The sequence below is a fragment of the Ovis aries genome, chromosome 10, assembly GCF_016772045.2.
Source record: "Ovis aries strain OAR_USU_Benz2616 breed Rambouillet chromosome 10, ARS-UI_Ramb_v3.0, whole genome shotgun sequence".
Classification (NCBI taxonomy): Eukaryota; Metazoa; Chordata; class Mammalia; order Artiodactyla; family Bovidae; genus Ovis; species Ovis aries.
In genome coordinates, this window is record NC_056063.1 from 26610634 (window position 1) to 26637705 (window position 27072).

Sequence of the window (27072 nt, forward strand, 5' to 3'; positions counted from 1 at the left end):
CCACTCTCATTCATTTCTTGTTGCTGAAATGCTGTATTCATTTCTTCTTGTGATGAGATTCTTGCTTCTGTGCGCAGTTATTGAAGATATAAGGTGACCAGGGACACTGCTCCTTGTGGTACGGCTGGGTTGCGCCGGGGCCTGGATGTTCATAGTTGCAATAATGACAGGCCAGCTGAGGCAGCTGAGGTTTTTGGGGAGATAATGATGCGACTCGGGGCTTTCTGGAGTTGGCTTTGCACTCCCACTACCAACTGAATTTTATAGCATTTTAAATTATATTTCTGAAGGCAAACTGTCATCCTCAAGGGATTGATTTAATTTTGGGAAAAAGAATAAAATAAAAGACCTGAAGCCATCATAAAACCATCTTTCATCAAAAATACAGTTTATCTCTAAAGTAATGAGAACTGTTTCCTTGTGTCACTTAAAAACTGACCCTGCAGGCAATTTCAAAAAAGAAATGCAATAACTTGAAAAATGGTAGCATATTTTGAATATGCATATACCTTCCAAAAGAAACTGGCTAAAAAGGAAAATCATTTAAAATATTGTAGTTTAAAAATAGTTTCTCTGTTTTACATAGTGAATTTATATAACCCTACTTCATAGGCACATTATATACCAATTACTCAAGAGGTTATTTCGATAAAAAAAATTTACAAATGTATTGGACATAAATATATGTGTAAGACAGCAAAAGGAAATAAGATCAGGAAAAAAAACTACATATAAACAGTTCCTCAAAAGGAAAAAAGATGGAAATGGAGTAGAGAGATATTATAGTAGATTCCTGTGGCTCCTTGTGGATTCTAAGGAATTACATAGCTGGCAACAGAAGAAAAACTGATCTTTAGGGTTGAGCAGGTATTTCTACCATGGGCAAGGTCTGGTTAATCCATAATGCAGATGCACAATCATACTAAAAGGGAGAAAGGCGTTCAGAGAGCAGAGAAAAATCTTATGTTTAAATTTTTCTTGTCTTACCTTCAAACATGAATTTTTCATTCATCATTTTGCACACTAGATTTCAAGGTTGCACCCATACAACTCTTTGGTTCTCGATCCCTCCATCTTTTCTACCTCTCTTCTAACATTGCTATCAATCTATATCCAAGTTCATTCATCTCTCTTTCATGTTCATGTTCACTTCTGCCAATAGGCAAAGAGTGGATTTCTTTTTTACCTTAGATATATTTTTCAGTTCCAAAATTTCCATTGATATTTGTATGTTGCAGTTGATAATTTCCACCTATTAATTCATTATAAGCATTTTTTTTACCCTATTAGTTACAAAAAGTCCCCCAAAATCCTCATGTGATAATTAAACAATTCTAGGTTATCCTGCAGTTGGTATGGGCTAATTTTCGCTTCCCTTGAAAATAAGTCACACTTTCCTGACTTTTCATAGGATGAATAATTTGTGATGATATGCTGGACATTTTGGATATTATCCTGTGGAGACTATATTCTGAAATATCCTGATGCTTTTGTTTCAGGGGATCATTTCCTCTTTTAGATATGATTACAGCCTGTCATTTCTTCTCTGTGTGGCATCTAAGATGTCAGTTCATTTCTTGAACTGTTATTTACAATCTAGTATCCATTTATCATGATCATACACGGTTTCATGGGTAAGCCACACACTTCCAACTGTTTTCTTTTAGTTGTTGTTAACACAGAATTCATACCCTTTTATGACTGCCTCTTTTCTAGGGGCCCATTATTCATTCTGTATTCCTGGTTACCCCAATGCTTATTACCTTATTTTTTCTGGCCAGGAAGTTTGTCTATCAAGATAAAAAATGAGGCACTCAGCCCATGCTGACTACCTGGTTCCATGTTTTGACTCTCCTCTAAAACTTGCCTGCTTTATATTCAGTCTCCAAGGCTCTGATGTCTTCTGCATTATGTCCAGACTTTTCATATGGCTATCTGTGTGAACATCAGTTTCTTAGGAACTTTCTCTTCCATACAAGTACTGAAAAATCTCCAAAGTGACTTTTAATTCTGATGGTTGTCTTATACATTTTCCCCTATTAGTTAGATCTTCATCTTAATATAATAAACTGTTAAAAATCATGATGCTACCATTTTCTTGAATGAAAGACAGAACACAAAACTAAATACTGAAATATACAGCAAATAAAGATTGTTTGCCACATGTTTATTTCACAATTAGGAAATCTCCAGTAATGATTTTAAAATATCTAAACTTTGTAAACATCTGTTTTGCAAGTTTATGTCAAAATACCATCTTATATTATAGATGACTCCATAACCTTGCAAACAATTCAATAACCACAATCAAATGGAGCTCCAAAATCAATCTAACTCAGAGTGAAAACTGAAAGTTGCTTAGTCGTGTCTGACTCTTAGAATTCTCCAGGCCAAAATCCTGGAGTGGGTAGCCTTTCCCTTTTCTAGGGTATCTTCCCAACCCAGGGATTGAACACAGGTCTCCCAAATTGCAGGCAGATTCTTTACCAGGGAAGCACATGTATACTAGAGTCTGTAGCCTATCCCTTCTCCAGAGGATCTTCCCAAACCCAAGAACTGAACTGGGGTCTCCTGCACTGCAGGCAGATTCTTTGCCAGATGAGCTACAACTTTACTAAACTTGAGAAAGTTACAGTGAGAAATTCTGTATTCCATGAATTACTCACAAACAATGATTTATTTAATTAGTCAGTGATATCCTACCTCATTTACTGTTTACCAAAGATAACCAGGTACAAAATATTCACTGACAAGTGCTTAAAATCAGGCATTTCAGATAAAGAAAATTACCTAGCATGCTTCTGATCTACAGATGAAAATCACTTGAGACAAGTTTCATGGTATAGATGGTGTGAAGACATTATTTGTGGAGACAATTAACTTATTTATTTCAAAGCCCAGATGTTGACATGCTATCTACATTAAGCTCCAAATCACAGACAATATGGTTTGACCATTATAATGCTTTCTGTGGTGTCTCTTTTCTGAAGACATTTTGAGGCAAAAAATACAAATTTTGTTATTATGTAACAACTAATGATATAAACTTCATTTTTAATTTAAACCAAATGCCAACTAATTAATATACCCTACCAAAATCTGATTGATTATACTCTTTGCAGCCAAAGGTGGAGAAGCTCTATACAGTCAGCAAAAACAAGACTGGGAGCTGACTGTGGCTCAGATCATGAACTCCTTACTGTACACTGCAGACTTAAATTGAAGAAAGTAGAGAAAACCACTAGACCATACAAGTTATGACGTAAATCAAATCCCTTACGGTTATATAGTGGAAGTGACAAAAAGATTCAAGGGATTTGATCTGAAAGAGTGCCTGAAGAACTATGGACAGAGATTCGTGCCATTGTACAGGAGGCAGTGATCAAAATCATCTGCAAGAAAAAGAAAGGAAAAATTTTTGTCTGAGGAAGCCTTACAAATAGCTGAGCAAAGAAGAGAGCAAAAGGAAAAGGAAAAAAGGAAAGTAAAACGGTGAAAAAGCTGGCTTAAAACTCAACATTTAGAAAATTAAGACCATGGCATCTGGTCCCATCACTTGATGGCAAATAGATGGGGAAACAACGACTGGCTTTATATTCTTGGGCTCCAAAATCACAGCAGATGGTGACTGCAGCTATGAAATTAAAAGATGCTTGCTCCTTGAAAGAAAAGCTATGACCAACCTAGACAGCATATTAGAAAGCAGAGACATTACTTTGCCGACAAAGATCGGTCCAGACAAAGCTATGGTTTTTCCAGTCATCACGTATGGATGTGAGAATTGGACCATAAAGAAGGCTGAGCACCAAAGAATTGATGCTTTTGAACTGTGGTGCTAGAGAAGACTCTTGAGAGTCCCTTGGTCGGCCAGGAGATCAAATCAGTCAGTCCTAAAGGAAATCAGTCCTGAATATCCTGAAGCTGAAGATGAAAACTCTAATACTCTGGCCACCTGATGTGAAGAACTGACTCCTTAGAAGAGACTGATGCTGGGAAAGACCGAAGGCAGGAGGAGAAGGGGATAACAGAGGATGAGATGGTTAGATGTCATTACTGACTCAATGGACATTAAGTTTGAGCAAGCTCCGGCAGTTGGTGATGGACAGGGAAGCCCTGGCATGCTGCAGTCCATGTGGTCACAAAGAGTCGGACACAATTGAGTGACTGAACTGACTGACTGACATATCTTAAAATTTCCACTGCAACACATTACCCCTTCTCTCACAGGAAGTGACTTTGCCTCCTACTTACCAAGGAAACTGAGACTATAATGTATGAGCCACCTCAGCTTTGTCCCCTGTCATAACACAATCTGATCTTCATTTGCATCCTCTGTACCCTTTCTTAATTTTCTAAATTTCCAAAAATAAAGTTTCAATGTCAAAATTTTTGCAGGTGCCTGCCCTGATGGTACTGTACTTTTAAAATTCACAAGTTGAGGAAGTACACACACCCATGAACTTAAGAGTCAACCTCCATTAACAATAAGGAAACACACAGACTAAGCCTAGAGACTGGGAACTTTCAAACCTTAAATTTTTTTTTCATGAAATGCCCAAAAGGCATTTTCTCTCTCTTTTTCTTAATGTATTACTTTAATTCTGGGAATTTTTTTTTTTGGGGGGGGGCATGCCGCACAGCACGTGGGATCTTAATTCCCCGACCAGGGATTGAACCTGTGCTACCTGGAAGTGGAAGCATTAGGTCTTAACCATTGGACCACCAGGGATATCCTGAGAAGCATTCTCTTTAAAAGGTTCTGACTCTGACACAGATGATGACATATACTCTATTGTTATGTTAAGGTTCAAGGAATATATTCTTTATCACATGAGTACTTGCATATAGAACAAAGTGACAAAGAGTTACTATTTATTTTCACCATTGGTATAAAATAATGTGATAAGAAAGAGCCATATGACAAACTGCTAAGTTTGTAAAGTAGTTCAGAACAATATTTGCTCCTTGCTGAAAGAGAGAATTAACACCTGCTGATGTTTAATCTTTTTTTTTCCTTTGCTGCTAATAAGCTCCCACTAATTCTGAAGTTTCACTGTAGCAATCACACTGGATTTATGGCTTTCATAGCTGTATTTTATTTTCTACTTTATTTGTATTTCACTGGTTTGTCACCTGACTTAATATCATTCTGTTAGTGCCTGAAGAAACCAACTTCAAATATTTATATGGAATAAGGAAACGAAGTATGAAAGGAAGGCAAGTTGCATATTAACTCAAAAATTTGAATTATAGAAACATTTCCATGCAAACTCAACACACGGCATAACTAGGGCTCAAATCCAACAAGAGTACTCATGAAAGAAAAAGTGGCTGTAACAAGAAAATTCATTTCTATGGATAGCAAAACAAATAAAATGGACAAAAGATGGCAGCAAGTACTGTCACCTTGACATAGAAAAGACAGCACTATCGTCATTCAATATTATTATGGTTATTAAAATCACTGGGAACAGAAATATCTTTTCATAAGGGTAAATTCAAACTGTCACTTACATGTTCAATATAGAACATAAAGTTTTAAACAGAAATATTAATGCAAAAATGCAAAGGCAAAAGGAAAAATATTTTTAATGTTTAGTACTCCCTTTCCCATAGCACAATCTTCACAATGATTATTTAAACACTAATTTTTAAAAGGAAAAATAATTCTTCCATGAAAGATCACCAGAATTATAAACGCTTTGAATTACACTGTAGTATTCTCTCTCAACTCCATAGTTTGGGATATCACAATTCCAAATGTGACTTACACAAAACTGATATATTTCCCCAGCCAGGTGTACTGCCCATTAACAATGAATTCATATATGTGAATGCAATATCTTGCTTAAATAAATCTCTGTTTTTAAACTCAAAAAAAAGAAAATATGGTAAATCACACTAAATAATTAGTGTTGCAAAATTACAATATGCACTACTCTGCCCACTTTCCTGCAACAGCAAACAACAAACAAAAAAACAGAAGCTAACACTCAATAGTTTCAGCTACATGTAATATTTTACATCGTTTTCCTCCAAAATCATTAACTATTCGGGTTATCTCTAACACTTCATTTGTTCATAACATAATTCATATATTTTATAATTTGAGATTTCAAATATCATGTTAAGCAATATGGTTTTACAAACGTTATTTAAGAATTACGTCAACAAAAGCTATGGCTTCATCATTAGAAAACATTCTAAAGAATAAAAAAATGTTCAGGAAGGGAAAGGGGAAATAGTTAAAAAGAGAAAACAACACCTTTGAAACAAAATGAAACAAAATAATGACTCAGTTCCAAAATACTGAGATGACTTAAACCGCATTTAAGAAAACCTATCATTATATATTGTGTATAGTATTTCACATTTCACACCTATAACTTTCCACAGAATTTATAATAAGATGATCTTCCTACCTTATATCCAGGTCCTAACTGATGAATTGCAAATATCTGTGCAGGGTTGAGGGCTTCACTGAACACATACACGGCACCAAGCTGACCACAGAATACCCTGTTTGCATCAGCAGTTTCTGAAGATCCGAGAAAGCACTTGTCATAGCTCTATTTTTAAAAAGTCATAAAAAAACCCAATGTTTTATTTTGCAATGACAAAATATTTAAGGATATCTGCCTTCATTGTCAGTAATACCATAAAGCATAATAATAATAACAGGAGAAACCAACAATTAAGACTCTGGATTATTTAAATAATAAAAAAAAACTAAAAATTTTTTGGGGAAAGTTCATCAGTCAAATGTTTCATACTTATGGGCAAGCAAACAAACAATGATTATTCTATAATCACTTGACCAACTTTCCAAATTCTACAGTTAAAAGCAAAAGAGCTAAAAACTATTTATTTACCAAAGTATAACTTACTTTTTAAACTATACTGATTTGTAATTGTCCATAGATAGTTACTTGAATCAAAAGAATGACTCTCAAATTTAACCATAAACACACTGAACCAAAATTTTTTAATTCTACTTAATTTCTCCATTATGGATATATTTCTCTATTTCTCTACCCTAGGTTAAAGACACAAAGAAAAATCACTTCCTCTCTTAGATGAATTGGTATAATGCAGAATCAAATAAACAATAATTACTAAAATCTACTGACAAAATCAGATGGTATTATACAATGCTCTCCATCTAGGGAGTTTAGCACCTAAAAAACCACATTTAACAAGATCCTTCTGACCTCTAATTCTTACATCTCACCTAACACGTGGCCCCATCTATCCAGACCAGCGAAAGTAGTCACTATTCACTACCCAGCCTCACAGGTTATTCTACGAGCAAGACATTATATATATGGCATCCCTTTGATGCCTCAATAAAATAACTAAAAAATTGTGAATGAGATCCAAAGAAGAAACTCCTCATAGAATACTTAATCGTTAATTAAAAGACCTGACTACATAATGTATGTGTGTATGGGTGTGTGTGTTATTCTCCAGGCCTCTCCATTTCTTGGAATATTATTGCAAATAATTAAAAAGTCAGTCTTTGTTTCCTTTCTTTTTTAAAATATGACTATAGAGTCAATGGCAGTCAACAAGATCACTCTATAATAAAAAGACAGTCCCCTCTGGAAGGCAAATATGAAGCAGAATTTCACTGAATATTCTAATTCTAGAAAAAACTATTCTCATAAATATGTATTGACTATGACCCAACTATAAGTTTCTAGGACAGAACAAGCACTATTCCTATAAAGGAACAGATAGTAAATATTTTCAAACTTTGCAATCTACAACTTGCTTCGGTCACGGATTCTTCTTTGATTTTTTGTTTTGTTGAGTCTTTAAAGAAAAAAATTTTTTTTTAAGAAATATAAAAACCAAGATGAACTTTTTACTTCTGCCCCAAAGCCTTTGCATTCATGATTCCACTGAATGGGATATTTCTTGCAAATATCCACATGGCTTTCTCTAGTCTCATCACTGAGGCCATCTCTGGATGATCTGGCTTCTCCCTTCCATACACCTACACCTACACTTTCCACATTTGTTCCCACTTAACCTTTCTCCACAGTATTTACCATCATTTATCTAATAAACAATATTAACATACTATACATATTTATTCTATTTAAGGTACTCCTTTCACATCAAAATAAAGTATAAGACACATCTTTTAATGCTTAAGATCCTGAAAAGAACAGAATATTGCATTTAAATTTCGACCTAAAACTTAATAATCTGCCCAACCAATTTTCTTTCTTTGTATCACTAGTTGTGTCTTTTAGCAATATAATTATTCTAAATTAAGGCAAAATTCACTTAATAGAAGAAAACTTCAAAATAAAGCTAGTTTCTACCAAACAGTTATATTATTCAATTCATGTTATAAGCAGTGATATATCAAACACTCAAATACATTAAAGTACAGATAAATAAAAACTTACATCATTTGTGTTAACATGCCAAGCCATATCACCATAGGATACCAGCTGTCCATTAACATAACACCGAATTTCACTGTTTCTCCAACGATTGTAAATGTGGACAATGCTGATCATGTACCACTTAAATGAAAAAAAAATTAGGAAATCAATATGTAATGTTTGGTTATTACTGATTAAAGGCAATCATAACATTTATCTCACACTACAAAAAATTACTTGAAGGAATATTAATGATAATCCACTATGAATACTTCAAATTCCCTCTCCCATTTCTCATTTTACAGATGAAAGAAATGATTTATAGAGAATAAATGTGTGATGGAAATAGAGTGAGAACCTTTGGAGCCCTAGACTGATATTCCTTTCACTATACCAAGATCCAAAAATTGTGGAAACACAATTATATTTGTTGTCATTCATTTAATAATATTTGCAGTGTGTCAGGCACACTGACAGTTTCAGATCATAGATCAAGATTTATTTATTCAAGATTCCCTGGAATTTAGGGAGCAGTGGAAGGACCCATACATTAGACAAGTAAACAAATACAGAGTTATAAAACCACGATGATGATTGTGTGTGGAAAAGGACATTGTAAACTGAGAAAGAATAAAGTAGGATTCTACTTTGGATTGCATAGTCAGGCAAAATCTGTCAAAGGAATACCATTTTAATAGCTATAATAAGATTGAGATAATTTCAATTTCACAATGTAGAATTATTAAATCTAGGAGTAATTATATTTTCTAACTTAAGAGCATATGACTATAAATTAAGAATCAAGGAATAAGTTTATACTGAGCTCTAATTTTATAGTTACTAATGTCAACAAAAAGCATTCTGACATGAGATGGTTTAAGTTCTCTAACAATTTGTGAATCTAATCCTTAGTCTAATTCAGATAAAAGTCTGCTTCAGATAATAGTGTATTACAGATAATATGTAAACATTATTTCTAAACAACAGAAAAATACATGATTTACAGATATTTGAACAATTATGCTTTCACCAGTAAGGAGGGATTTAGACTCATTTCCCCTCCAAACATAAAAATATAAAACACAAACTTCGTTCTGCAGATTACTTAAAAACATTATTCAATTATTTGATACAAAATTATTTATTATTTTGCATGATATTTATAAAGCCATAATAATAATTCTCAACCACTAAAATATTATTTATTTCAAGGTACCTGAAATACTTTGAACAAAAATTAATTTTCCTCCTTTTGATTTACAAAATAAAATAGTGCACTAAAAAATTCACAAAGTAAAGTAACACAAAATGACATTCTTCCTCAGTTACAAAAAAATGTCAGGTCAACTTGGAAAAGGTCCGTTTTCATTCCAATCCCAAAGAAAGCCAATACCAAAGAATGCTCAAACTACCACACAATTGCACTCATCTCACAGGCTAGCAAAGTGATGCTCAAAATCCTCCAACCAGGCTTCAACGGTACATGAACCGTGAACTTCCAGATGTTCAAGCTGGTTTTAGAAAAGGCAGAGGAACCAGAGATCAAATTGCCAACATCTGTTGGCTCATTGAAAAAGCAAGAGAGTTCCAGAAAAACATCTACTTCTGCTTTATTGACTATGCCAAAGCCTCTGACTATGCGGATCACAAAAAAATTGTGGATAATTCTTAGAGAGATGGGACTACCAGACCACCTGACTTGCCTCCTGAGAAATCTGTATGCAGGTGAAGAAGCAACATTAAGAACTAGACATGGAACAACCGACTGGTTCCAAATCAGGAAAGGAGTATGTCAAGGCTGTATATCGTCACCCTGCTTATTTAACTTGTATGCAAAGTACATCATGAGAAATGCTGGACTGGATGAAGCACAAGTTGGAATCAAGATTGCCAGGAGAAAGATCAATCACCTCAGATATGCAGATGATACCACACTTATGGCAGAAAGAGAAGAACTAAAGAGCCTATTGCTCTTTAGTGAAAGAGGAGAGTGAAAAAATTAGCTTAAAACTCAACATTCAGGAAACTAACATCATGGCATCTGGTCCCATCCTTCATGGCAAATAGATGGGGAAAGAATGGAAACAGTGCTTTATTTTGGGGGGCTCCAAAATTACTGTAGATGGTGATTGCAGCCATGAAATTAAAAGATACTTGCTCCTTGGAAGAAAAGTTATGACCAAACTAGACAGCATATTACAAAGCAGAGACATTACTTTGCCAACAAAGGTCTGTCTAGTCAAAGCTATTGTTTTTCCAGTAGTTATGTATGGATTGAGAATTGGACTATAAAGAAAGCTGAGAGTCCAAGAATTGATGCTTTTGAACTATGGTGTTAGAGAAGACTCTTGAGTGTCACTTGGACTGCAAGGAGACTCCAACCAGTCTATCCTAAAGGAAATCAGTCCTGAATATTCACTGGAAGGACTGATGATGAAGCTCAGGCTCCAATACACTGGCCACCTGATGTGAACTCACTGGAAAAGATCCTGATGCTAGGAAAGATTGAAGGCAGGAAGATTAGGGGACGACAGAGGATGAGATGTTTGGTTGGCATCACTAACTCAATGGACAGCAGTTTGAGCAGGCTCTGGGAGTCGGTGATGGACAGAGAAGCCTGGCGTGCTGCAGTCCATGCGATCGCAGACTCGGACACAACTGAGCGACTGAACTGAAGTGCAGTATCACTAAAGAATTTTAAGCAGGAAAGTGAAATGATAATCTCCATAGCTTAGGAACATACAGCAGTGAGGAAGTGAGACTGTTAGGACTAAGAGCTGTTGCTGTTCAGATGCTCAGTTGTGTCCAGCTCTTTGCTACCCCACAGACTGCAGCACGCCAGGCTCCCCTGTCTATTATTATCTCCCTGAGTGTGCTCAAACTCATGTCCATCGAGTGAGTGATGCCATTAAGATAAAGACATCGGTAATTCTAAAAGTGGGGGACAGGAACTAGCTAACAAAACTGACTGGAGGTACTAATTTTAAAAAGGGAATCTAAAAAGGTTTCCAATTTTTCACTTAAATGGACAGTGGTAACCAACTTAATTAATTAATTAAGTTAGCCAATTATTAGCCAGATAATGAAGTTTGGAATTTGCCTTTGGTCATAACATCAGCATATAAGATTAAATGGGTGAATAAATGAATATACAGTTTAATGAATGATCTCAAAATGAATAATATTTATTTAGAAATAAATTTTTCTATCTTCTTTCCTTAGGAAAATCAAGATGTACTCTACAGATGACAGACAAGTGACTTTTTGAACCAAAAAAGCCCAAGTTTTGACTTGAGAGTTGTGTATGTATATTGATACTATAAATGTACATTGAGGTCTGCATTTAGTTTGAAACTCAAAAATAGCAGTATAGAAGAAAGATACTAACAGGAATAATAAAAAGGCATATATTAAGAATTCAGTAGAAAAATATAACATGATATTTATACAAATATCAATAGTAGTTAATATGCATTGAGCACTTACTACATATGAGGTAATATACTAATCATTTACATTCATTTCCACAAAGTCAAACATCTGGTTAAGTGATAGCACTAGGAAAACACATCTTGATAGTCTAATTAAACTTCTTAGGAGGAAGGATAACAACTTAGCTAGGGTATCACCTGAAGAAAACTAAACAAAGGGAAAAAATAAGAGTAGAGTTATCTTGACTGATGTAACAATAAGAACCAGCCTGCCAAAGCTGGAAATGTAAGAACAATGGGTTTGATACCTAAGTCAGGAAGATCCCCTGGAGAAGGTCATGGCAACCCACTCCAGTATTCTTGCCTGGAGAATCACATGGATGGAGGAGCCTGGTAGGCTACACTTCATAGGGCTGCAAATAGTTGTACACGACTGAAGCAACTTAACAGAAAATCAAATACTTATGATTTTCAAGATTTTATAAAAATCTTTAGAGAAGGCCTTTCAAGACCCACTTCACTCCCTGATCCTACCAAGATATATGTACACAAACATACCCACACACACATATATATACATATATATTTAGAGAGAGAGAGAGAGACAGACTTGTTACAAATGGGAATGTATTTCTCAAAAGGTCACAATGTAAAGACAAAGAAAGAGAGAAAAGACAGAGAGAGAGAACAATCAGGTTAAACTGCTTTTTATTAATTAATGGTAATTTTATTTGATTCTTAAGTTTTCTTATTTCTACTATTTGAAGCACTGTTTCTCAAACCTGTCTGATGAGAAAAATCATATAGAGCATTTGTTAAAAACTCATATTCCTGCCATGAAAATAAGTCCGAGGATCAGTATTTCTAACAAATTCCCATTAAAATTCAAAACAATTTGGCACATTTGACAGATACTGCCTAGGTCTCATCCCAAATCTAATAAATCAGAATTTCTCAGAATTTTTAGAGGAGAGGCAATGAGAATTATATGAAAATAAGTGGGATTTATATCAAGAAAAAAAGAAATCTCCTTCTAATGTATAAATTTATTTAAAATCATTGCTTTTAAGCTATTTCCTAATATATTAATGAATTATTGCTAAATTGCCATTGTTTAATAGAAATAACAATTAAATTATCCCTCACATAAGGGAAAACTTTTTATTAGACTCATGTAAAAAATAAAGGTATATATTTGAGAACCCCATTCAAAATAGTATTTTCTTCAGTATGTGGCACAATACACATGGGATAACAAAAAAGGAAAAGAAATGAAGCAGTTCCTCCACCTTACATGAGTTCCAAATCTGTTAGGATGGGTTCCTGTGGATATGGGGTAGAATATGTCCTGAAACTGAATAAAAATCCCTGAAAAAAAAAAAAAGGAAGAAGAAGCTCCACAAAAGCAAAGATGTTGTTTGTTTTGTTCACTGTCATCTCTCCTGTGCCTACAACAGTGTCTGGCACTCAGTAAATATGCACTGAGTGTTCACTGAAAGAATGTCATAGAATATATCACAGCAAGAGAGAGAATGAGAGAGTGAATGAGAGAAACAGACACTGCAAGAGGTCAGGAAACTGTTTTATGTCAAAAGTCAGACATAAAAGTAGAAAGAAAATGGAGGCAGAGATAAGAGATAGGAGTCATGAGAAAACCAATAAAAGAGAATATTATGGAAGTCAAAATAGGTAAGTTTTAAGACAGTAGGAATGGTGAATTGCATTACTTTCAATAGATGATTTACTTATACATACCTTGCGTGGTTGAAAATCATATTTCACACAGTGCTGAAAACCTTTTCCTTTGGACTTCAGTGATGTAACGATCAAACAATTGCCAACAAAATGAGCAGAGTAACCAACTCCTTTGCTAGTACGAAAACTGCAAAGAAAACAAAGTAGTATAATATCCTCTGCTACAAAGAACAATATACCTGAAGATTACTATTATATAAACAATAAAAAACACAATTATAAAAATAGAACTTGTATACCTACAGAGTAGAAAGTGTAGTAGAGGTACCAATAAAGACTAAAACAGGAAAACTTTAGAAGTAAAAGAAGAAATTTAATTTGGGAAAATAGAAGACATAGAATCTTTTAACATTTCAATTTCACAAATACATAAAGTAACACAAATACATAAAAACAAATTAATGGTCAATAAAAGGCTACAAAGTATATTTCATAAACTTTCAGTGATCACCTGGATTAGCATGTACAGAAATCATATACACAGTTAATGTTTCCAAAAACAACTTCCTCTTTAATTCTACTATATCTCTGAAAACAGTTTACAAATTTACAGAAAAAGTGAGAGCCAAGTTTGGAAAGAAAGGTAGGTAATCAAGCAAAATCAAGCAAAGGAGTATATGTACTGTCAAAAACAGAAAAAAAGAAAAAAAATGTGACTAAGAAATAGAGTTATTTTCTTTCAGAGAAATACTCCTCCAGCTGTGAATTTAATCACACATAAAAACCTGTAAATGTTCTGACAAATGATAGTATTACTACAATAAAAGTATGATCTTCCCAAATGATCTTTTGGAAGTTCAACCTCATTTATGTTTGGAAGTTCAGATGTCCGTTAAAACTCTCTCTCAGACTATCCATACATACTATCCACATGTAATCTTTCTGTAGTAGAGTCTACAACCTATCAAAAGCTCACATTTTTCAACACTCACATTTCTGAACTAGTCATATATAAAAAGCACATAAAATATTATGCTACCACTAAATCCTACATGATAGGTACTATTATTATCCTCATTTTACAGCTGAAGACACCAAAGTATAAGACAAACAGTGAGTGGTAAAGGCAGGACTTAAACTCAGGCAATCCTATTTCAGAGCACTGTAAGTATTACATGATGTAATACAAGTAAGCACTTATGATGGCTAATACATAGTTAGGTAATAAATGAAAGTGTGATGTTCTTGTAACTTGGCATTATTGGTGATCTAAAATGACCAAGTTCTGAGTCTTACACTGTTGGGATGATCCATCCATTCTGTTAGTTATCTACTAAATAGTCAATCTTATCTAATTATAACTTCTCACATGGTTATCCAGAGAAGGAAATGGCAACCCACTCCAGTATTCTTGCTTAGAGTATCCCGTGGACAGCAGAGCCTGGTGGGCTGCTGTCTATAGGGTAGCTAAGAGTCGGACACGACTGAGTAGCTTCACTTTCACTTTTCACTTTCATGCATTGGAGAAGGACATGGTAACCTACTCCAGTGTTCTTGTCTGGAGAATCCCATGAACAGAGGAGTCTGGTGGGCTGCTGTCTACACAGTCGCACAGAGTTGGACACGACTGAAGTGACTTAGCAGCAGCAGTAGCAGCAGCAGCACATAGTTACCAAAATCAGTATTTCAAAGCATATCTTAATTATGCTCACAGAATTATGTAAGTCAAAAGGCAAAGTGAAAGAAATCTCATAGTAGTTTGTTTTTCATTTTCTCTTCTTGATCAGCATCTTCACTCAGAACATACAACTGATATGTGCAGAGTCGAAACAGAAGGTCTGTAACACTTGATTCTTAAAATGGAATTAAGGGGAAAAAAATAGTAGGGCAGATAGCCTAGAATCAACAGCAAAAAATGAATAAAATAAACTGACATAACTGTATCTTTATAGGTTTAACATTTTTATTTACTTATTTTACGTACTATGTTGCCTTGACACTATGTTACTTATTTTTAAAAATTGAAATGCTTAAGACAAAAGTACTAAAATTATATAACTTACCAATAAAGATAAGGTTTATCCTTATCAACATTAATGTTATTTAATGGATCCATACGAAACCAAGTATTTAGGGTGAAGCCATTCTGATAAGGCCACTTTGCAATAGGAGGCAATGCAATTGCCTACAAGGTAATGATAAAAAATAGGAAAGTATCAGTTAAAGAAAATGTGACAGTAACTAAGGTCAAGTATGGCTTTCACAGATTAAAACACAATGAAGGAATAAGTATCAAAGAATCATAGACAAATATAAAAATAGAAATTATCTTATTAAAGTAATTATTATTTGTTGACTATAGAAGCATTACACTTTCAAATACTCAATAAATCAAGATTCATCTCTAAGTTATATAGTATGGTTCAAACTGTACTCCAATAACACCTCCTTCAATTTCACCAATATACAGTCCCTTACACATATGCTGCAAAATTTTCAGTTTTCAGCTTATGTTAGGTTTTCAGTAATATTTTACTTGATAAAGGAAGCTGAATTTTCAATCAAAAAACAATTGTGTTAGAAATGTTAATGGAATCAATATTGAAGAAACAGAAGTATTAAGAAATAACACTAATAGTGAAACAAAGAAGGGGAACATGAGGTTTATCATTTAGAAACTGAACCATTGAAATTTATGATCAAAAAGGACTCAGACACACTTATAAGTAGGAAAGAAATTAATACAGTATTCAGTTGATAATTAAAAAAAAAAAACCTAGCCATTCTCGGAAAAAGAAATGAGAAAGCAATATATTACTTGACCTGAAGTCAAGAAGTACTAAGTGGATTCACTTATCTTCCTATGAGATATCTAAATTCCTTCACATAAAAGATAAGTACCCTTAATGATTTTATTACTGATCTGTTCCTCCAAGCAGATCCTTCATATTGCTGCTAATGAACTTACTCAAATATAACACATAGCTTCCATATTAAGTATCCTCTACATATAAAATAAATTCTAAGTTTCTTAAGGTTACACAAGGCTCTTTATACACTGGCTCCAACAAATCCTTTCAATCTTATTCTCTTCTAGTGCCTTACCTTACATCCCAAAGTATATCTGAACATACAAGCTGTTCCAACAGTTACATGTTCTGCTCTGTTACCTGTTCCTCAATTTGTACATGATGCTACTTCTGCCCAAAACACAGCCTCCAATAAGATCCCAATTACCCCTCAATTTCAGGCTAATTCATCTCTCTCTTGTGAAGCTCTCCTGAACTTCACCATAGCCTAGTTTCTTGTTTCATTGTTTTCCCATAGGAGTTAGTCCCTAGCATATAGCATTTAGTAGCTTGCTATAACAAGGTGCTTTTATGTCTACCAATGAGTTCCTAAAGAGTTAGAAAAACAGTTTATACTCCCATCATTGTGACTTAAGACATAGAAAACATTCAATATGCGATCACTGAAAAATCTCAAAGTAGCAAAATGTCTACTGCATTAAAAAAAAAGGGAAAACACACATACAAACACATAAATTGAAACATACCATTTGAAATGAAGACTGAAACCTTAAAAATGAAATGCAAGTTTTCCTATACAATACATGTCATGTCCTTTCAGATTTTAATACTAAGCAATTAGTCCAGTTTAATTGTCAATATAGCTTTTTTAACTTTTTTAAAAAGGAAAATGTTTTACTTAATCTTTTTGTTTGCTTGTTAGTAAAATGTAATTCTTGCCAAGTTTACTGCTGGATTATACCTCTATAAGTTTCACTAAACCAGACATCACCTACTATAGCTGCTTTAGAGTACCAACGTAAACAGGAGAAATTTTATTGAGGACATTGAATAGTGATTCTACAGAATTATAAAAATAACTTAAATGTATTCATTTGTTCATAATGCCTGTGGAACACAACTGGCACAGGGTTAGACTCATGGTTTCCAAACTCTTGCCATGGTCAGCATGCCCAAGTGCACTTCCGTATCAGCAACAGCAATTCATGACAACACTGCCACTGCAGTATTAATAAGCATTCAGGAGGGCAGCTCACTCTTTCTCTTTTCCCCCATTACTCCACATATCCAAGCAATCTCTTACTTCCAGCCAACGGCTCCAGCACTTTCTATTAATACATCATCAGTCTCATCATATGGTCTACTGAGCTCTACATCAGAACTTAGACAATGCATTGAACTAAGAGATGCAGTAAAGAAATTGAATTGAACTGCTCTTCAAGTTTTCCAGAACTATTCTTCCACCATGGAAAAGACATGTGGTACTCATTTGTTATTATCCAAATAGTAAGACGGAAAGAGTCCTAAATCACATTCAGCTGCAAACACCAGTGAACTAAATACAACACAAAAAAGAAAAATCTCACTAAAGACAAATATAATAAGCTTCAGTGATAATGATATGACAATAGTCTTTGGTCTTGCTTCCCATATTATAATGATATAATTACATTCTTTGGGGCTTCCCAGGTAGCACTAGTGTAAAGAATCCACCCGCCAATTCAGGAGATGCGAGAGACACAGGTTCAGTCCCTGAGTCAGAAAGATCCCCTGGAGTAGGAAATGGCAACCTATTCCAGTATTCTTGCCTGTAAAATCCACGGACAGAGGAGCCTGGCAGGCTACAGTTCCCGGGGTCACAAAGAGTTGGACATGACTTAGCGACTGAACAACAATTCTATAGATAAATAATAATCTTTATTTATGGCCAATCTCTTCAACAAGATAGTTAACTCTACTCAAGGACACTCTCTTAAATTTATTTTTTATTACATATATATTCTAAAATTATCTTTTACTGAAGTATAGTCTTAAATTTAATAAGTAACAGCTAGAAAAAATGCTTTGGGGACCTAAAATGTCCCATTTCTAAAGGGTATGACTCAACTTCCTGTTCTTACTTATGTACCAACCAAAGTCTTTCATACAGTACACTTTGTATCCCTAGTTTTTTCCAACTCTTTAATGCATATATGCTTCCTTAATCAGTGCATAAAAAGCTAACTTTTGTGAGAGGACTGCCTAATGTAGAACTCAGGTTCATTTACTCCCAAATCATTCAGGCCTAAATACCCATTATCCCATGGTGATAATGGCATGTCCTTTGGACTATGTCTGTGATTATGGGTTTAAGCTGCCTTCACATTTCTTCCATACTTCCTTCTACAATATTTTGGTATCCATAAATAGGGTCCCTCATTGTGTCTAGTGAGTCCACAGAACTCTGAAATCTGTATCCCTCACTGCCTCCTAGACTAGTTGACTCCAAAATTTACATTTCTGTCTCATTTTGCAAAAATACAAATGGAGAAGATTCTGATGTTCAGATAGGATGCATTCAGTTAACTATTTCAATGAATATAGAAGTATACTATTTCTTAAATTAAGCAAATTCATGAAATAGATAATAATCATGAAAAACAAATCTAAACAATATATTCATAAAGGTAACCGGGCATATAAAATGTAATCTTATATTCATCATTTACCTTCACACAAATCACTGAAAAATTCAATTAACTCTCTGTAAATATTACCAAATTGCTCATATGGAGGCAATAAAACTCATAGAAAGTATCTCCACAATGTGAAATACAATTCAGAAGGCCTAATATGTTATTTTGGTCATTTTGGAGGGAAAGTAAATGGTATCATGATTTTAATCATCCAAAGGCACCAATGTGAGCAGCGGTCCAAACACTATGTATTTTTTTATTACTAAAATGCCACTGGTTCATGCTCATTCAGAAGCAGATCATCAAAACACTGTGATAGGAAGGGTTTAAAATCAGCTCCTATCTAAATTTTTCAGCAGTTCAACAGCAGAAGTAACATGCTTGATAATTAGCCAATTTGTTGTTAAGTGAAATACTGAATTTAAGATCAGGCAAATTCTTAAGGTTGTGACTCTACTTTAAGGCTATGAACAATGTTTACACTGAGGAGGCTTATTACTTAGTTTCTTCAACTGACAACAGAAGTAATGTCACTTATCTTGTACAGACTGTATGACTCAAATGAAATAATAGTTATAAAAGTTCCTGTTTCTTCCCTACTTCCTCCTTTACACAGACTATACCCTTGATCCAAATTACTCTTTATGAAAATGAGTGATGCACTCATTATTAGAGAAATGCAAATCAAGACCACAATGAGGTACCATTTCATGCCAGTCAGAATGGCTGTGATCCAAAAATCTACAAGCAATAAATGCTGGAGAGGGTGTGGAGAAAAGGGAACCCTCTTGCACTGTTGGTGGGAATGCAAACTAGTACAGCCACTATGGAGAACAGTGTGGAGATTCCTTAAAAATTGCAAATAGAACTGCCTTATGACCCAGCAATCCCACTGCTGGGCATACACACCAAGGAAACCAGAATTGAAAGAGACACGTGTACCCCAATGTTCATCGCAGCACTGTTTATAATAGCCAGGACATGGAAACAACCTAGATGTCCATCAGCACATGAATGGATAAGAAAGCTGTGGTTCATACACACAATGGAATATTACTCAGCCATTAAAAAGAATACATTTGAATCAGTTCTAATGAGGTGGATGAAACTGGAGCCGATTATACAGAGTGAAGTAAGCCAGAAAGAAAAACACCAATACAGTATACTAACACATATATATGGAATTTAGAAAGATGGTAATGATGACCCTGTATGCGAGACAACAAAAGAGACACAGATGTTAGAGCGGACTTTTGGACTGTGAGGGAGAGGGAGAGGGTGGGGTGATTTGGGAGAATGGCATTGAAACATGTATACTATCATGTAAGAAACGAATCACCAGTCTATGTTGATGCAGGATACAGGATGCTTGGGGCTGGTGCACGGGGATGATCCAGAGAGATGATATGGGGTGGGAGGTGGGAGGGGGGTTCATGTTTGGGAACTCATGTACACCCATGGTGTATTCATGTCAATGTACGGCAAAATCAATACAGTATTGTAAAGTAAAATTAAGTAAAAATAAAAATTTAAAAAAAAAAAAGAAAATGAGTGATGCAGGGAAAACCAGGAAAACGGGAATAGATAGTATAAGTCTACTAATATCCCATGAGCAAAAATAATTCAAACATATACTACTAATGATATTAAAATGATCTCTGTACATGCTATGTATATGTAAAACGTATTGCATATTGATAGGTAATTGATGGCCAAATAGCTAAAAACAGGATGAACTGCAACCATACTGAGGCAATTCAGGGAATTTATTAAACCAGAGTAATTCATTAGCTTTAGCTAAACTTTGTTAATTCTATATATAAAACAGGAACTTGCTTATATTTCATTCAAAACACTTTGCTCTTCTTTCCCATACCTTAGACTGAAACCTGTCAGACATCAGATCAACAACAGTTCTGTAAAATGTGTTAGAAATATGTATGTGTGTGAACAGAACTATTATATCTAAGAGAACCCTCACCTACTTAGGGACAGTGACAGTGTTTTCTCTGCAGATTATATAGTTCCACTCTAACAAACAGATACATAAAATGATTGACTTCCATCCTGTATTTTTTTTTTTAATGTTCCTATGTTTTGTTCATAGTTGGTGAAACTGTAGCTTAAAAAAAAAAGATTAGTAGCAAAATATTCAGGAAAAAATATAAAATTAGGAGAATGGCTGAAAAAAATGGGAGATTGCAAGAACACTGAAGTACTTAAAATAACCAAAGAGCAATAAATATTTACATGATGTTTTACAACTTTACAGTGCTTAAACAGTACATTATTTTATTATAGGCCCACCACCCCTATTCCATTATGAAAGTACTAATATTTTACATGAAAGCCAAGAAACATTAAAGATTAGTCCTCTACAGTAATGAACTAGAGGATTCTAAAATCAAAACTTGTTTTTCTAGCCAAAAATTCCACATATGCTCTACAATATTACCATACAGATTGAGATGATTAAATCAAGAAGATTGAAAGAGCTATTTCTTTGAAAAGAGCAACAGAATGGAAACACCTCCAGCTAGACCTGGGTTCTATGCCTGGGTCAGGAAAATCCTCTGCAGAAGGAAATGGCAACCCATTCCAATACTCCCTTGCTTGGAGAATTCCATGAACAAAGGAGCTGGGCAGGTTACAGTCCATGGGATCGCAGAGTCAGACAAGACTGTGTGACTTTCACTTTCCAGTACAACAGACTGAGGGAAATTATAGTAACAATGGAAGAGGAGGCATCACTACACATCCTATAGACATTAAAAGGATAATAAGAGGATAGGATGAAAATTTTATGCCAATATATTTGATAACTGAAATCAACCAAAAAAATTACTTGAAAGACACAAAACTACCAATGTTCACTCAAAACAAACAAAAAACTTTCCTATATCTACTACAGAAATGAAGTTTGTAATTTAAAACCTTCTCACAAACAAAATCCCAGACCCAGATGGCTTCAATAGTGAATTCTAGCATACATTAAAGAGTGTGTGTGTGTGTGTGTGTGTGTGTGTGTGTGTGTGTGAAGTCACTTCAGTAGTGTCTGACTCTTTGCCAGCCTATGGACTGTAGCCCACCAGGCTCCTATGTCCATGGGATTCTCCAGGCAAGAATACTGGAGTGTGTTGCCATGCCCTCATCCAGGGCATCCTCCTGATCCAGGGATCAAAGGTGCATCTCTTAGGTCTCCTGCACTGGCAGACAGATTCTGCACCACTAGCACCACTTGGGAAGCCCACATTCAAGAGTAAGTATTATCAATTCTACACAAACTCTTCAATAGAGAGAAATGAATACTTCCCAACTCATTTTACGAGGAAATAAGTTTATGATTCTTAAGATCGCAACTGGAGAAAGATTTTACAGGGAAAGAAAAATGTATCCTCAAATCAATCATAAAAATAACTGTAAAATTTCTTAGTAATGTATTAGCAAATCAAATCCAGTATTGTATGAAAAGGTTGTTATACTGTGATCAAATAGATTTTTTCCTAGGAATGCAAAGGTGATTTAACACTGAAATATCAGTCACTGTAATTCACCACATTAATAAGATTAAGAAGAAAAAGTATATGATCATTTCAATAAAATCAGAAAAAGTATTTTATGAAATTTAACAATGACATTAACATACTGATTGTGAAAAAAAAATGCCCAGCAAATATGAATAGAAGTGAATTTCCTCAACCTGATAAAGGACATTACCTTAAAACGTAGTGCTAATAGCATATATAATGGTGAAACATTTAATGTTTTTCCTAAGACTAAGTCAAAACTGGTATGATTACTAACTGTAGGTCCTAGCCAGTGTAATAAGGTACGAAATGCAATTAAAAGGTATCTACTAAAACTCGCTAGGACAAGTCAGTGAGTTTATTAAGTTCTAACAATATAAGGTCAACAATAATAAAATTTTGCATTTTTATATATTAACATAAAACAATATGGACTATTTCTGAATGAATGTAAGCAAAAATGTTTAATACTTGCATGCTAAAAACTACAAAACGCTGAAAAATCAAAAGAAAATGAAACAAAGGGAGAAATATATTGTGTTTCATGAGTTGGAATATTCAGAACTAGATTCACACAAAAATGGCCAGACAGTTTTCAAGAAAGGTATCAACACAATCCAAAGTGTAAAGAACTGTTGCTTCAACAAATGGTTATGAAATAATTAATAGTCACATGTTAAAACAAACAAAACTTAACCTCCAATCTTCTTTCACACCATATTTTAAAAAATTCACACAAAAGGGATCTTTGTGTGATCCTAACATAAGACCTAAACAGAAGAGCTAATATAACCAACTTTCAGTAGAATGCAGAAGAGAAAAAACCCTATAACCTTGGTTTATACCAATTCTTAGACTACAGAAAGCATATGCAATAAAAGGAAGAAAATTTTAATTGAACTTTATCAAAATTAAAATCTTTTGCACTTCAAGAAATATTAAGAAAATAAAAAGACAAGCATCAGATTGGGAAAAAATATTTGACAAATGCATTTCCAAATTAACTTATATCCCAGATGTATAGTGAACTCTTGAGATAACAAGACAAATAATCACATTTTTTAAAGTGAACAGAAGATTTGAACACAAACATCACAAAAGATTAAAGAATGGCCAATAAACACAAGAAAAATGCTCAATATCACCCATAAGGGCAACACAAAATTACAACTACAATGAGTTACCTTTACACTACTGTTTACAAGTCTCAAAATAAAGAGACAGGACTGAACTGAATGAAATGAATGTCCAGGATGCAGATCAACTGGGATTTTCATATACTGCTTATGAGAATGCAAAATTTTTCACTGCAGAAAGCTATTTGCTTGTTTATGAAATGAAATATGCACTTTATAAGAAACCCAGCAATCCCACTCTTATGTCCTTACTCAAGAGATAAGAAAACATACCTGCAGAAGATCTACACTCGAGACCTAATAGTTTTACTTATAATAACAAAAAACTGAAAACCCCAAAGTCCAGCAACTAGTGAATAGTAAGCTATAGTATATATCCATAAAATGTAATACTACTCAGAATAAAAGGAATAGAATAAACTCCTGATAATGTATTATAAAGTGGATAATCTCAAAAGCATTAAGCTAAGTAAAAGAAGGCTGACAGAAAAAGCTTTAGATACTATTTGATTTGATTTACATGAAATTTTTAAAAAGGTAAAATTATACAAACACAAAATAAACCAAAGGTTGCAAAGGAGAGGACCAGGGAGAGGGAACTGGCTTCAAAGAGACAAGGAAATTTTGGGGAGTGATGGAATTGTTCTAAATCATGACTGTGGTAACAGTGAAGGGATTATTCAAAATTCATCAAACTGTACTTTTTAAACTGCTGAATTGACTGTGGGTAAATTATGCCATAACAGAATTGACTTAAAGTAAATAAAAACAAACAAGTATTTAAAACTTACCGCAGCACTACAACCAGGGAAATTGAAAAAAGTATCAGGACCATGTCTTTGTGGCATCTGATTAAGAACGGATAATAATTTTACTGCATGTCTTGGCTAAGGAAACAAAAAAGAGAAATGTCACTGTACAAATTTAACAAAAATATCTAATATATCACCTTTACCATCAGACTGTTTTCTAACTAGAGAGAAAATTATTTTTAAATCATTTACTGAACTATTTAGGAGGAATAATTTCTATTACCAATTCAAGTTTATAGCTCTCTAGAGACAAATTGTTGAACATTAAGTATTAATGCACTGATATTGAATACTTTTCCCTTTGACCACAGCTTACCCAGATTCCACTTTCTCCTCGAAGCATGCTGAACAAAAGCTTCAATTCCTTGACAGTGATGCTGTAGCTGGCAAGAACCCCCAACATATCAACTAGAAGATCTTCAAAGGAAAATAAAGTTATTCTGAACTCTAGTCATAAGCTGTCATCTGTCAAGGTAATACACTTTTAGAAAGAGCAAAAGTTATCTCATCATTTCTACATATATATTGGTATCCATTATAGCCAAATGACCTCATGAATAGCCATTCGAATTAACAATTATCAATCATCATATAAGAAAAAAATACTTTAAAGACTTTTTTCCCACCCGGAACTATGATTTCAATTAAGTTCTCTTTGCAAAGTCATAAAAATTTGATTTTATAAATTCCCAGAATATACATACATGCACATAAATCTGCTATATGCAGGGAAAGACAGGCAAAAATATGCAAAGCTACAATGATTTAACATTGTAAATTTGTTATTTTCAAATGAAAACTGATGTTTGACCACATTTTGTTTTAGAATTATCTACTCTTAATAACATATGTTCTTGAAATATCCCCTGGCCCATCAGCAACAATTCTGAGTACTCACTCCTTGCCTGGCATCATTCCAAGTGGTTTACAAGCATTAACTTCACAAATCCCTGTAACAAGCTTAAGTATTATCATTAACCTCTTCTAAAAATGAGGAAGTGAGGCACAGGTAACTTAATTCCATTGCCAAAGCACATACTCTAGTAAGAGGTACAGTTAAAATTCAAACCTAGGCAATATGTCTTCAGAGCTCTTATTTTTACCCACTAGTCTCTAAATGGAAGCACCATTTCAAACTCTGACTAGTTATATCCATTATGACAATGTATTTATGTGCATATAAGAGATATACCGGCCCACTAGATAATAAGAAAAAAAAATACATTTAATCTCTTGTCTCTGATTACTTTCTCATCTCTAGACAGTGTGAGTCATAGTACCTCTATGAGTCATTCTTTGCAAGATATTAAATATTTAAATCTACATATCTCAATTTTTAAAGCACTTACTAAGACCTCAGATACTACACAAGTTATAATAAATACATATAAACATTATAAGAAGCTTATCATCAATTAATAGTTTATGTTAGGATAAACTGAAATAATTAGTTATTGATATATACATTATTTAATATCACAGATTAATAGCTGAACTTTGAGACTTTAAAAATATTTATTATGTATATATTTGAAAATAGAAATGTAATATGGTTAAATCATCAATAAGCTGACTTACTCATAACACCATTGTAAGTAAGCAATCTCTGTGATAAAAAGTTAATATTAAGCATTTTAAAGCAACTAGCTGAAATGGCAAAATCTTCATAGAAGATTTCGTTCAGGTATGTCTACACATACTACAGTAAAAGAATTGTATTTCCAAACCTTTATCTCATCTCCTACATATGTCACAAAAAAAAAATCTAAATTTGCATTTAATTACATAATTATTAAAATTTCTTATTTATTATACAGATAACATAAACAAGCACCTCAAGTTTTAATTTCACTATAAAAACTCTTTTCTCATACAAGATTTTTAAAGGAGATAAAATACTATGAAAATATACTATCAATTTACAATAGATGTTTAAACACCTTCTAGTGATACCGTCAACATTATTACATGAAAAGAATCTCTTTTAATGTAGCATGTTACAAAATACTCAGAATGAAAACTTAGTAGCCTTTTGGTGGTTACTGGGGCTTCATTAGTATGTTATCTACATTTTATTTTCTCTACTGAAAAGTAAGGTAGAGAAAATTTTCTAACACTTTTTTAATGTTTAAATAACAAAAAGTGAAAATTTTGTGTTATCCATATTATTAATGAGAATAAGGGATAGGGGAACTAAGAGGCTTTATATAACAGAAAATGTGAAGATAGGAGCTTCTTGGTAATATCAAGCTTACTATCACCTTACTTCAGTACTCATGAATTATGTACAGTATGTTAGTAATTGTGGCTCACTTTCTAAAGTGTACTCTATAAAGTGCACTTTATTTACAAAAAAGAAAGAAAAGGGAAAGAATTTTAAGGGTTTAAACTCAGATATGAGGATTTAAAGATCAAATGATGTTCTATACAACATTTGTACTTGTAAGCTTATACAAATAAATTCCTGCTAATGCTAAAATTTAGCAAAATGGTACCATGTCTCCATCAAAAATACCTTTTAATTTTGATTCTTATTTTTCAAGTTAACCATGAGTAACCAAGACAGAGAATGCTAAATTATTCTAAA

At 33.8% G+C, this 27072-nt stretch overlaps 1 protein-coding gene across 7 annotated transcripts in view; it reads right to left on the reverse strand.

Moving 5' to 3' along the window:
• The window catches only part of NBEA (neurobeachin), a 666092-nt gene that overhangs the window by 548410 nt on the left and 90610 nt on the right, over positions 1-27072 (reverse strand). For all 7 annotated transcript variants that reach the window (XM_060394443.1, XM_060394442.1, XM_060394441.1 and 4 more), the window contains exons 3-8: positions 24802-24902; positions 24465-24560; positions 15589-15710; positions 13586-13712; positions 8421-8540; positions 6423-6569 (exon numbers count right to left, since the gene is read on the reverse strand). In XM_060394443.1, the coding sequence (XP_060250426.1) occupies positions 6423-6569; positions 8421-8540; positions 13586-13712; positions 15589-15710; positions 24465-24560; positions 24802-24902 (713 nt within the window). The remainder of the gene's footprint in view (positions 1-6422; positions 6570-8420; positions 8541-13585; positions 13713-15588; positions 15711-24464; positions 24561-24801; positions 24903-27072) is intronic.